This window comes from Xenopus laevis, chromosome 8L (assembly GCF_017654675.1).
Source record: "Xenopus laevis strain J_2021 chromosome 8L, Xenopus_laevis_v10.1, whole genome shotgun sequence".
Taxonomy (NCBI): domain Eukaryota; kingdom Metazoa; phylum Chordata; class Amphibia; order Anura; family Pipidae; genus Xenopus; species Xenopus laevis.
Window position 1 is genome coordinate 6362454 of NC_054385.1, and position 14246 is coordinate 6376699.

The 14246-nt window shown below is 42.2% G+C and overlaps 1 protein-coding gene across 9 annotated transcripts in view; it reads left to right on the plus strand.

Moving 5' to 3' along the window:
* The window catches only part of LOC108698203 (disabled homolog 2-interacting protein), a 253072-nt gene that overhangs the window by 145213 nt on the left and 93613 nt on the right, over positions 1 to 14246 (plus strand). The window contains exon 1 of one of the 9 annotated variants that reach the window (XM_041572375.1): positions 10256 to 10351. The exons of the other annotated variants lie outside the window; for them this stretch is intronic. Within the exon in view, the coding sequence (XP_041428309.1) occupies positions 10281 to 10351 (71 nt within the window). The 5' untranslated portion in view covers positions 10256 to 10280. Of the gene's footprint in view, positions 1 to 10255; positions 10352 to 14246 lie in introns of those variants that run through there. 9 annotated transcript variants of the gene reach the window in all.

Genomic DNA, 14246 nt, shown 5'->3' on the forward strand with positions numbered 1-14246 from the left:
TGGGTCAATATTACCCTGGGCAGCAGAATACCAAAAAGGAGACACTAAATATGAACGAGAAATCTTCCTTGACATGGGTCCCCCTGCCCCCCTTGTTTATATATACTTGCTCTTGGTCCACCATTAAATTAAAACAGCCATGGCTCCATGCAATGACTTAGTCTCCAAATAAGAAGGCTACCAATAGAAGACTTTCCTTTTGGGGAGTAGTGAGCGTGGCTATAAACAAGAGGGGTACACTGGGTTTTGTATATTTTGCTTAGATGCCATTTCCAAGTTTATCACTAGAGGGCAGCCACCCCTAAAGCTAGGGCCTTGGTGGTTCTAAGGGCAATCCTAATATAAGGGAGCTGGCAAATGGCAAGGATCTAACTGGCCTGACAAAGCTTCTTGGGTGGAGACACCTGACCAGAGTAAGTTCTTCTCTGGCAATGTGTGGTAGGCCTGCAAATCTATCGAGCAGAAAGTTATACCTGTAACTGCTTGTCTCCGTGTGAGTCAATTAGGATGCTAAGCAAGAGTAACTGTGGTGCTGTGGAGCCATGACCCCTGGTGCTAGGTTGGAAAAGAGCTGGTGAGTCTAAGTTAAGGTGGCCATACACGGGCCGATAAAAGCTGCCAACAGACTGTGTCGGCAGCTTATTGGCCCGTGTATGGGGGCCCCCGACGGGCTTCCCCGATCGAGATCTGGCCGAAAGTCGGCCAGATCTCGATCGGATGGGGTTAAAAATCCCGTCGGATCGCGCCGCATCTGTTCGTTGATGCGGTACCGCGATCCGACCGCCATTTGCGAGCGCTAGGATCCGATCGTTGGGCCCTAGGGCCCACGATCGGATCAGCCCGATATTGCCCACCTCAAGGTGGGCATATCGGAGGGAGATCCGCTCGTTTGGCGACATCGCCAAACGAGCGGATCTATCCGTGTATGGCCACCTTTAGTCCCAGATCCCTTACCAACTACCTGTAAGATAGACTAAACCTCAGTACTAAGCTGATTGGTATGATCCATGTGGAGGGGAGTTCTGTTTGTGTATAAATCAGCGAGGTTGCTCTCAGACAAAGGACAGCCTGCAATTTGCAATTCATTGTATCAAACTCAATTTCTGCTTTCATCTCAAACAATAGAGCCCAAATCAGCCGAGGCTGTAAAGTGCAGCGATCCGGCCCTTCCCTCCACCAGAGCCACGCACCTGTCACTTCTTAACATTATTGGAAAATCAAAGAAACACATTTGTTTTCATGGAGAAATATCCAACTAATAAACTATTGTTCAGTCAGAGGCGGAGCCAATTGATTTCTGCTTCTTCCATTGGGTTAAATAAATCATTATCCGAGAGACAAGAAGGAGTTTATAGGCAGAACCTGGCCCAAATCATTCAGCATCTGCGATACACATTTTCACTGGCAGAAATGAGAGAAAAGCCTTTAATGATGGCTATAATAAGGGAACAAGGGGTTGATATAGTTTATATATTCCTCTAGAGCTGTCCTATATAGTCACCTCCCCCTCTGTCTGGGCAGGCTCCATCTGTGGTTCATCATTCTGTATGTGCCCCTCACCTTCCCCTCTGTCTGGGCAGGCTCCATCTGTGGTTCCTCATTCTGTATGTGCCCCTCACCTTCCCCTCTGTCTGGGCAGGGTCCATCTGTGGTTCATCATTCTGTATGTACCCCTCACCTTCCCCTCTGTCTGGGCAGGCTCTATCTGTGGTTCCTCATTCTGTATGTACCCCTCACCTTCCCCTCTGTCTGGTAGGATCCATCTATGGTTCCTCATTCTGTATGTAACCCTCACCTTCCCCTCTGTCTGGGCAGGCTCCATCTGTGGTTCATCATTCTGTATCTACCCCTCACCTTCCCCTCTGTCTGGGCAGGCTCTATCTGTGGTTCCTCATTCTGTATGTACCCCTCACCTTCCCCTCTGTCTGGTAGGATCCATCTATGGTTCCTCATTCTGTATGTATCCCTCACATTCCCCTCTGTATGGGCAGGTCCATGTTTGGTTCCTCGTTCTGTATGTTCCCCTCACCTTCCCCTCTGTCTGGGCAGGGTCCATCTGTGGTTCCTCGTTCTGTATGTACCCCTCACCTTCCCCTCTGTCTGGTAGGATCCATCTATGGTTCCTCATTCTGTATGTATCCCTCACATTCCCCTCTGTATGGGCAGGTCCATGTTTGGTTCCTCGTTCTGTATGTTCCCCTCACCTTCCCCTCTGTCTGGGCAGGGTCCATCTGTGGTTCCTCGTTCTGTATGTACCCCTCACCTTCCCCTCTGTCTGAGCAGGCTCCATCCGTGGTTCCTTATTCTGTATGTACCCCTCATCTTCTCATAGCTAAACCCTCCTGCCATCTCCCAGTCCAACATGTCATGCATTTGAAGGCAACAGAACAGTCTCATTTCTACAAATTGCTCCTTAACAGATAAAATGATCTCAGTGAAGGGACTGCAATTTGCTGCCAGATTCTAATCTCAGGACCTTGTTGGGTGATGATGCCATCAAGCCGGTGCAGTCTTTGTCCCTTGTCTGGGTCCTGGGGTATCAGAGAGATGATATAGTGGAATTTCCAGTAGTCATTTGTAGAATAGATGACCAGGCACTGTGAGAGCTTTCAGATGGGTTTCAGGCCTCTTTCTGGTATTGCTGCAGAATCACCTGCCTCTGAATAGGGGCTTGAACCCACCCTTAGGTTATCTTATATTGTGTATTGAACAAAGACTCCAGAAAAGCTTAAATCCTGTCCACTATATAGAGTACCCTCTTGACTGGAACCCACATCAAATGAAGGCACAACACATACACACTATAATGGGTCCCTGTATAGAACATACTCCATTTTTATTTCAGTCCTATGGATTATAGATAAATTGCTCCCTAGTTTCAGAAATCTGCATGCACTCCATAAGTTTACTGCGGTTTTTAATGGCGGAGCGGAGCTGATCTCATTTGCAGTTATGGCTCCAATAAAATGTGTGTCCTTGAGTATTAGAATCGCTTCATCTGCACACCAAATTATTAATTGCCTCTTTAGTTCCATCAAAGTTCTGTGTAAGGGATATAAGAGTTTTGTCGGTGCTGGTTCTAACCTTGAAACACTACATTGATACCTGATCAATGTCTTCTCTTTGGAAGGGCCACTGGGGCCTCCTTGTGTGTTCCTATATCAGTGATATTATCTACGCTGGCAGGAAAGGCATCAATGAGTACATGAATCAGATTACACTTTCAGTCTTACATTAGACTCCATTGTGCTCGGTTGTCAGTCTTGCATTAGGCTCCATTGTTCTCAGCTCTCATCCCTAACAAGAAGCCAGCAAAACACATGTCAAAGTCTACAAACTCTTGGTCAAAAATCGACCTCACTGTATATTATGGGCAGTAAGGGATATTTATTTGCTCAGAAGAAGTTAGAAATAATGAAAGGAGAGACATCTTCTCAGTTCGCCGATAAACACCTACAGGCTTCTTGTGGCTAAATGAGTCACTGATAAAATCCCATCGGGGTGGATGTTCCCCCACCTTACCGAGAATGAGAATAATAAGGACATATCTCTCTCCCTAGTTCAGAGACAAAAGAAATATCTGTTTTTTTCGGAAACACAGGGGTGCTAGAAGTGAGAAAGAGCTAGAAAGGGATCAACAACTACGAGATTGCACTGTTCAACTGATTACTTGTCAGTAGAGACATTGGTCAGTACAAGCCTTTATCCATTTACTTGGAAGTTGTCCCAATGCTCGGATTAAGACACCAATAGGGGTAAATGGATTTACCACAATGTCCTATTGAAATTTAAAATTGAAATATTAAAGATGAGCTGATGGGGATTCTCCTAGGGAAGGGCTCAATACAGCCTGAGCCTACTGGGCATATCTCTGGTAGGCAAGTCAACTCCAACACTAAGAATTTATAAAATGGATATGGAAAAGCCTCATAATATCAAAAAAAGTGCATGACTAACAGTTATGCCATAACATGGGTACGGCTTGGCATCATGACATCGCAGAGCAATAATTAAATATAAATATTGGTTGGTTTGGGTATTGGGCAGGTTTAAAAACACCATCTCCCAATGTACCGTCTCCCGGCAGAGGAGGAAGTGAATCTTTTCCAAACGTTTGTGATCATTGCATGAATGATAGGAATGATAGGAAGGCCACAATAACATGTGGCCCATTGTATGCTCTCCTGTGATTGGACTTGGTTGGCTTATGTATTATCTGGAAAGAGTCTCCGCATAAAGCCATATGATCATTGTCTCCTCAATATGTCTTTCCTCTTTTTTTTAATTCTTTTTCTTCACCGTTTAAGAACAAAACGTGTTCACAATCTTAAAGGTTTGTCCTCCTGACTTTGAGCTCTGTATAAAGTAAGTTTTAATGGAACATCCCACTCCATCAATTGATAAGAAAGCTATTACATGGAGAAAGGTGAAGTGCGTTAATTGTTCCTGCTGGGCGGGGAGGATCCCTGTTCTCGGGCTCAGACAATATCTCCTTATAATTAAAGTGACAGTTTTTCCCTTAAATGAAGGTTGGAAGACCATTACGGCACCTGGGCCAGGACCTACCGCAATGGGGGGGCAAAGAATTGTCATAACGACTCTGCTTGACTTGAGTTAAAGCACTGGGCCCATTTAAATACATGAAGGCAGCATTGTCCTTACCAGGCAGCTTTTTGGTGCATTTTACAAGGGAACTAATTATTTTCTATCTTTGTTTCGGGGGATTAAGTTTAATTATCTGCTGCTTTGATAGAAAAGAGCTGAGCAAATAGCATTGTTTAAACAAGGACCTCATCGGTAAATAAACACTTTATATTACTCGCCATGCTGCATTCCCATTTTATCCTCCCTGCTTTGTATCTTTCTTTCATATTTTGGATGACAGAAACCGGTGCTGTCATCAAAACAATGAAACCCAATAGAGATAAGACATTAAATAAACAGCTACGGTTTCTGAACACTCACATTATCACACAGATAAAAACTAGATCTTCGATGTTAGCTTTATGCTCCACCCTAGACTTCACATTCAGGCCTCAGGGCCACCTAAAGTTGGCCATACATGGGACGATAAAGGTGGCCATACACGGGCAGATAAAGCTGCCGATATCGTTCGTTTGGACCGATTTGACAGCTTATCTGCCCGTGTATGGGGGCTTCCGACGGGTCTTCCCGATCGATATCTGGCCACGATATCGATCGGGAAGGTTGGATTTTTACCCCACTGACCCGTCGGAGCCCCTAGGCACATCGTAATTCGATCGTTCGGCCATATGGCCGAACGTTCGAATTACCCCCCGATATAGCCATGCAGTTAGTGGCATATCGGGGAAAGATGTCGCCAAACGAGCGGATCTTTGAGTCTATGGCCACCTTAAAGGCTGACAGCAGACCAAGTTGGCAGCTTATTGGGCAGTATATGGGGCTGATGGGCTTCCCTGATTGATATCTGGCCATAGATCTGCTGTCGATCAGACATTTTTAAGGACTGAATTGGTTTGTTGATGTGGTCCTTGATCCATTCATTTGACGACCTGCCCGTGTATGGCCACTTTTCCTAACCCCCCACCGATATATATATAGATTGGAGTTGCCAAAAATGCTGAAAGCCATTTCCACTTTCACACTACACCCCTAAAATGCTACATATGCTTTTCTGCTGTACAAACATACCAGCCAAAAACAAGGATAGAAAAAAAAATGGACATTCAAAAAATTTAACAAATACAATGAAATAAAAAAGCAATAAAAAAAAACTAAATTACATAAAAAATAAAATGAAAAAATATAAAATAAAAACAAAACAAAAACCATAAAATCAAATCAAATATAAAAGTAAATTCCAATAAAAAAATAAAATGAAAATAAATGAAAACAAATTCAAATGATAAAAATACAAAAATCACCATAAGAAAACCAAATTAAATGTGTATGGTTGGCTTTACTTGATATAGATATAGGATCCGTTCTCAAGAAACCCTTTATCCAGAATGCTCCGAATTACGGTCCCATAGACTCCACTGTAATCAAATCTATTCTAAATCCATTTTCTCTGCAATAATAAAACAGTATCTTGTAATTGATCCCAACTAAGATATAATTAATCCTTATTGGAAGCAAAACCAGCTTATTGGGTTTATTTAATGTTTACATGATTTTCTAGTAGATTTAAGGTATGAAGATCCAAATTACGGGAGGATCCGTTATCCAGAAACCCTCAGGACACAAGCATTCTGTATAACAGATCCCATTCCAATATCTCTATAAATTTTGACAAAACATTATGGACACACAGTTCGCTGGATTCTTCTGAATAGTTTCAGAAGGATAGAAACAACCAGACAGATATCTATAGACCCAGTGAGAATGAACAATAAATGGATATTGGGAAGTTGCTTACAATTTGTTTTTCCCCTTTAAAGGCGATGTGGAAACTGCTCTGCGGCAGTGGAGAATACAAATAATTTTGGCCCCTTCTTCTTCCCTTCCTATCCCTCTTCTTCTACCCTTCTATTCCCTTCTTCCTCGTCTTTATTTAACGCTTGCAGAAACAATAAGGATAAATACAAAATGTAAACAAAAATAGCCAAATTTTCATTCGAATTTATTACAGAGCAGATCTCTCTCTTTTCTCTGAAGCGAAGTCTAATGCTAATATCTTTAATTATTCAAAGGCCTGTTACATTAGGGAGAGGTTTTCTTAGCAGGGAACAAATACAGTTTCCATTTTCCACCCCCTTTATGGGTTATTTAGGGGAGCAGGATACACGCGGTTTATTAAAATACCTAAAAATCTTTTTTTATTTTAATGTCAAAGTCAAGGAAAAAGGTACAAAATGAGATGTAAATGTTCGACAGAATAGAGCTGTTTGACGTTATGTCGTTTATTAGCGCTGCGCCTTTAAATCTTTCTCGGGTGTGAAGCCGCGGATGTTACCATAGTGAAATACGGGCGTCTCGTCGGATTTAATGTGTCACCGCAAAGCTTTTTTGGAATCGATGAATTACGGCGTTTGAGCTCTGTGCCATTCATTTATAAAGCGCAACTGTCAGATTTGTGTTGGAGTCTTTTATGATGTTCTCATACAGGATATCTCTACCTGATGGTTTATTGATGAGGAGCCATGCATTACAAAAGCCGGCTTAATCCCCCAATTGTAATAGCTGCCCCCGAGCACTCTGCCAACCTCCTACTCACTGAATCACTGGGTGTTGGACTTTTTCCCTTCATGACCCCCTTGGCTCATAACAAGGTTACAGATCTCGGAGAACAGAAATATCAGGCATTGAGCCATAGTTCCAACAATATCTTGGGCGGAAATAAGTTTGTACCCCAAATCAAAGGGAGCAAATCTTACCCCAAATGGCCTTCATCTTGGGGCCCACACCCAGCCACTGCTCCAAATGCCACAATTTGGGAACCAAAGTCCTACAAACCATGTCAGTTGACCACCAACTTTTGGTGAAGGCACCTTTAAGTCTCAAACAGAAGTCTCAGTCATTTAGCGATAGTTCCATCGATATTAAGGACAGCAAATACATTTTTACTCCAAACTTCACCCTAAATGATTTTCAGGTATCTATTATACCTTCTGTAACGATAAATTAAATACAAACCCTCTTCTATTCATTTCTTGCTCCATTGAGGTTCTGCATTAAGCAAACATCACAAATAAATCAAGTTTCTCTGTATAACATGCCCACCCATTGCCATTCCATATAATACAATGTAATTACTCCTAGTCATTTGATTAAATAAGACCTTCTCTCTTCTAACCTACCTTTACCTCCTACCTAGCTAACCCAAAACCCTAAAGATTCTAGATGTCCTCTCCTCAGTCACATCAACTCAATCTTCTGGCCAGTCTTTTATTTCCACTAGCCTTCTTCTCTAATCAGACCTTTCTTTCTGATCCTCACCATCTATGTCCCTCCATTAATGTTTCCAGTTACTACTCTATAAACAAATCATTATCCAAAATGTGAGCATTTATACCACTAGGGTCTTCAACCCGAGACCAGTGAGGTCCTATCACCGTAAGGCAGAGGTTTTTCATAATCTTGTGTTGGTGCCCCTCCTTTGTAGGTCCCCGAATTTCTTCTTTACAAAGATATATGAAAAGATTGGTCTAACAAAGGTCATCAGGACAAGGGGACACCTTCATGACATCTTAATCTAATATAACTTTAGGCTGAAGGTCTAGGGTCTAAATTACAATATTAATTACCTGCCATATTATATTCAAGTTCGCCTGCAATTAGCAATCTGGTTGCAAGGACCCAATTTACCCTTGCAACCAGGTAAGGTTCCTCATGTCTGGGTGGGCCTCTTATTTAAATAAATGCATGGTTGCTAGGATAATTTGGACCCTAGCAGCCAGATAACTGTAATTAAAAACTGGAGAGCTGCTGAATAAAAAGCTAACTAACTCAAAACCACAAATTATAAAAAAATGAAAACCAACTGCAAATTGTCTCAGAATATCACTCTCATATCAAATCATACTAAAAGTTGACTCAAAGGTGGATAACCCCATTGATATGGTCTCTACCTGTATTGTCTTGATAATAACGTTCTTTTGGTTTCTCAGGCCGTACCTAGAAGGGAACAAGTGGGTGTCACATAGACACGACTCTGATTATGATACTGGAATTAAGGCCATTATGTGTTTAGCTGCAGATATTGACTTAGCAGTGTGTTTCCTGGGTAACCGCTGATATCACTCTGAACTTTGGACCAGACCAATGGAATTTACAATCTCTGTCTGCTCTCGACTGAGAGGCAAAATGTTCCATGGCAATATCTCCCCCGGCCAGGTCCCGATTTAACAAAGAACTTGCCTGATGCTGATCATCTCACATGTGATTAGGCACACTGGCCCTCCCATATGTATAAATAGAAATATACAGAGAAGGAATGTTCTGGGCACACAATAAGCTATACCCTCATACTGTACTGTCTAAGGGAATCAATATGGTACCTCCCTCCTCCCATATGTATTAATAGAAATATACAGAGAAGGAATGTTCTGGGCACACAATAAGCTATACCCTCATACTGTACTGTCTAAGGGAATCAATATGGCACCTCCTCCTCCCATATGTATAAATAGAAATATACAGAGAAGGAATGTTCTGGGCACACAATAAGCTATACCCTCATACTGTACTGTCTAAGGGAATCAATATGGTACCTCCCTCCTCCCATATGTATTAATAGAAATATACAGAGAAGGAATGTTCTGGGCACACAATAAGCTATACCCTCATACTGTACTGTCTAAGGGAATCAATATGGCACCTCCCTCCCTCCCATATGTATTAATACAAATATACAGAGAAGGAATGTTCTGGGCACACAATAAGCTATACCCTCATACTGTACTGTCTAAGGGAATCAATATGGCACCTCCTCCCATATGTATAAATACAAATATACAGAGACGGAATGTTCTGGGCACATAATAAGCTATACCCTCATACTGTACTGTCTAAGGGAATCAATATGACACCTCCTCCCATATGTATAAATACAAATATACAGAGAAGGAATGTTCTGGGCAGATAATAAGCTTTACCCTCATACTGTTCTGTCTAAGGGAATCAATATGGCACCTCCCTCCTCCCATATGTATAAATACAAATATACAGAGAAGGAATGTTCTGGGCACACAATAAGCTATACCCTCATACTGTACTGTCTATGGGAATCAATATGGCACCTCCTCCCATATGTATAAATACAAATATACAGAGAAGGAATGTTCTGGGCACACAATAAGCTATACCCTCATACTGTACTGTCTATGGGAATCAATATGGCACCTCCTCCCATATGTATAAATACAAATATACAGAGAAGGAATGCTCTGGGCACACAATAAGCTATACCCTCATACTGTACTGTCTAAGGGAATCCTCCTATCCATAGTGATAGTGACAAATTTCCAGGAATATTACTATTCTCATTTTCTTGGACAGAATCTTATAAATATTTTATACGAAAAACTACGGTTATTAAAGCCGTTGAGCTGAAGTACAAATCCAGGGAGGTATCTGTTGAGTGAACTAAACACCTGCCATATCCCATCCCCGACTTGAACAAAATCCACATTATTTGGGATTTCCCCCAGCAGAATCCCCCTGTGTTTGTAAACATGGAAAGTGTGGGCAGAGCCCAAATGCAGCATTGGCTCATGTACCATGTGACTCAGAGGCTTTGGGAATTTACAAAAGCTCTGGATGTTAATGATTGCAGAGTGTTCGACAGATCCAGTCCAATGCAGGAAACCTTTCCTCTCATCCAGCAATTTGTCCCGTTTTTCCAGAATAATAACATGAGATGGAAAAAGTAAGTCTTGCCAATAAATCCATTAAACCTGATTTATCGTGGCACGGGCAGTGCTCTATACCTAAAACGATACCTTTAATATACACAGCTTGTGTCTGGGGATAGCAGTCACCCACGCAAGATATATGCAAATATGGGACCAGAATGCTAGGGACCTGTGGTTTTCCAGATAACAGATCTTTCCGTAATTTGGATCTTCATAAGTCTACTAAAGGCTGTTTTTGCTATAAGGATTAATTATATTTTAGTTGGGATCAAGTACAAGCGACTGTTTTATTATTACAGAGAAAAAGGAAATATTTTTTTAAATAATTTTCCAAAAAATGTGAAGATTATTTGGATAAAATGGGAGACAGGCTTTCCGTAATTCTGAACTTTCTGGATAACGGGTTTCCAGACAACTGATCCCATACCCGAATATGTATAGTTTGTATTTTGTTTCATTAATAATGTGGACACAGTATGGGTTTGGCCTGTGATCATTCCGAATTTCTGATTGGAGACAGCTTGGCCTAGCCTTATGAATATTCTAATGCTCTAATTGGATACAGGTTGGTCTAGCCTGGGAATAATTCTAATGCTCTGATTGGATAAAGGCTAGACTAGCCCTTTGAATAGTTGAATGTTCGGATTGGATACAAGTTGGTCTAGCCCTGTGAATATTCTAATACTCTGATTGGCTACAGGTTGGTCTAGCCCTATAAATATTATAATGCTCTGATTGGCTACAGGGTGGTCTAGCCAAGGGAATATTTGAATAATCTGATTGGATACAGGTTGGTCTAGCATTGTAATTATTCTAATGTTCTGTTCTAATGTTCTAATGTTACACTATAGGAGATTATGTAATAAGAGGCACTAAATTTGCCTGGGGCAGTAAACCATAGCAACCAATCCGTAGGTAGCATTTACTGGTCACCTGTTCAAAAGAAAACATCTTATTGGTTGCTATGGGTTACTGCTCCTGGGCAAACTTAGTGTATTTTAATACAAATGAGAAAGCTACTATCCCCGCTGTGCTACTCTGAATTTTCAGTTCAGACAGGGGGTAGTAGAGTCTTTCTGGGGGGTCCCATTATTTTATTTGGAGAGTGGACCCCTATAGTTCAAGTATGGTTTTCATTCTCCTATAAACTGCCATCATACAAGGTGTAGGTGTAATATAGAGGTAATATAGTATAAAAGCTGCAGGTCTGTTTATAGAAGAGAGATATGAAGATACCACTGGCGCCGTCTGGCTGTTCCGCAATCATATTATATTAATTGCCAGTCAGTTTCCCTGTTCTGCCAGTAAAAGGAAAAAAAAAAACTGTCAATCCTCATTGAAAGTGTAAAAATCGCACTTTCCCCGTATCGGAGGCACCGCGTAACATTGCCGAAGGTTTCACGGCACAATCCAGATGGGTTCTCAGCCGGCAGCTGTAATATTTTTTTAATCTCGTTAATTATTGCCCAGGGACCGGGAAAAGGCAGACGCAGGTAATTCAGCCGTTTAAACCCACGGAGAGAGGGGAGGAGTGTGTGTTCATGGGGATGCGAGCCCTATTAATAAGCAGAAATAAACAGGCAGGGGAGAGGGCGGCTGCCGACTTACCCTTAGAAATAGAATTGACATTGGCTGGGTACCTAGAAATAAATATCACGGGGTTCAAGCTCATTAGTTAAATAGTGAGACCCCTGCTAGTCCCACCACCTCTCTGAACACATATTGTGCTGCTTTGTCATTGGATGACACCACCATGTACTCTGACTTTTATTCACTGACTCCCTTTAGAGCTTTATATGGACCTGATCCAACAGACCCTGGACCCCCTGCATTGTTTAAGCTTCTCTTTCAGTGCCCCCCTGTTCTGAAACAACTCCCCTAGTGCTCTAGATCGTGTGCTTGTAGCTCCCCCTGCTGGAGTGCTGCTGAATCTCACCTAAGCAGTCCATACATGGCTGATATTGCCTGACCAAGTTGGCAGCTTATTGGACCAAGACAATGGCATTCCTGACCAATATCTGATCAGGGTTCAATTGGACCTCATCAAATAAGTGGATTGGAAGCTTAACTAATTGGTGGTGAGATACTGTGCCTGGTGAGTTCCATCTCAGGACAATTCCCACCAGAGGTCTGTGTGTCCATTTCTCTGTTGGGCCCAGTCCTACATTGGAATCTGGTATAACGGAATTAGATTTGTAGCCCATTCAACTGTTCCCCATATGGGAAAATTCCCAGAACACCAAATGTCTGTCCCACTATCCATTTCTTTTCATGTACCGCCCCGTTCATCTCCGGATCCCCATACTGGCTGCCGACCTTTCGTTTGGGCTTAATGTGATTATTATTTATTAATGGCATTTGGAGGACGGGGACGGGAGGCCGCTGACATTTATGCATCAGAAATGGCTGGAAACATAATCCAGTAATTGAAAAAGCATTAACATCGGCAGTTTGATTGTGTGTGAGTGCCATAGCATCACCATAGGAAGATCATATCTGCAATATAAATAAAGCTGTCTTTTGGGAAAGGGGAACGAGTCAATTTATAAATAGGGGTTGCTTTCCCTTTTATTTTCTATATATGTTACGTAATGTCGGCAAATATAATTGTGTAATGAGATTGATCATTGTCTGAACTGACTGTAATTTGTGTATTATTTCCTCTTCTGAGCTAAAATGAAATGATCTTTTATACATGGAAATAAAACAGTGCCCCCTTGTGGCCAGAGAATGCTTGCTTATATTTACTGAAGCATCCACTGAAGAGATTTGGGGTGAGTGCTTATTTGTGCCCTGGGTACCCCTGGAACTATAGCAGGGTGACACCCCAATGTTTCTATATATCTGTAACCTTGTTATGAGCTAAGGGGGCCCAGTCTGAAGTCCAGTTAGGGGGAGATTTGGGGTGAGTGTTTATTTGTACCCTGTGTACCCCTGGAACTATAGCAGGATGACACCCCAATGTTTCTATATATCTGTAACCTTGTTATGAGCTAAGGGGGCCCAGTCTGAAGGTCAGTTAGGGGGAGATTTGGGGTGAGTGCTTATTTGTACCCTGGGTACCCCTGGAACTATAGCAGGGTGACTGTTACCCCAATGTTTCTATATATCTGTAACCTTGTTATGAGCTAAGGGGGCCCAGTCTGAAGGTCAGTTAGGGGGAGATTTGGGGTGAGTGATTATTTGTACCCTGGATACCCCTGGAACTATAGCAGGGTGACTGTTACCCCAATGTTTCTATATATCTGTAACCTTGTTATGAGCTAAGGGGGCCCAGTCTGAAGGTCAGTTAGGGGGAGATTTGGGGTGATGCTTATTTGTACCCTGGGTACCCCTGGAACTATAGCAGGGGGACAGTTACCCCAATGTTTCTATTTATCTGTAACCTTGTTAGACTGTTTAGGAGTTAGAAGCTAGACAAACCCAATATATATAATATGTGTTATATTGTTGTTGTGTTGCTAGTATTGTTGCAGTTGGCCTTGTTAACATCTGACTTGGGAAGGACACAATGTTCCGGCTGTATCTGGTGTGACTGGAAGCAATACAAACAATAACATCTCACATCGCTCCTATAAATAGGGAGATACATGGACTATATTAATAGATTATTGCTGTTATTTGTGTTGCCCCAGAATTCTATTTCCCATCATTAAGTGACTGACTCCCCTGAATAAAGCAGCGGCGGCACCCACATCTCATTCATCCGGAGATTCCGCTCCTTTGTACTTGTCTTTTCTTTTCTCCTTTTCATTCTGTTTTTTTCCAAAGGCCGGAGCCAACGATCCGGCAGCCGCCGCTGTATGTGTTGGTGTCATGTACAACAATATCACCCCGCGCCGGCTCTTTCGGATACATGCGGATGAGGAATAGGAGCCGGGGATGTTATTGGCGCTGCCCTTTTGTTCT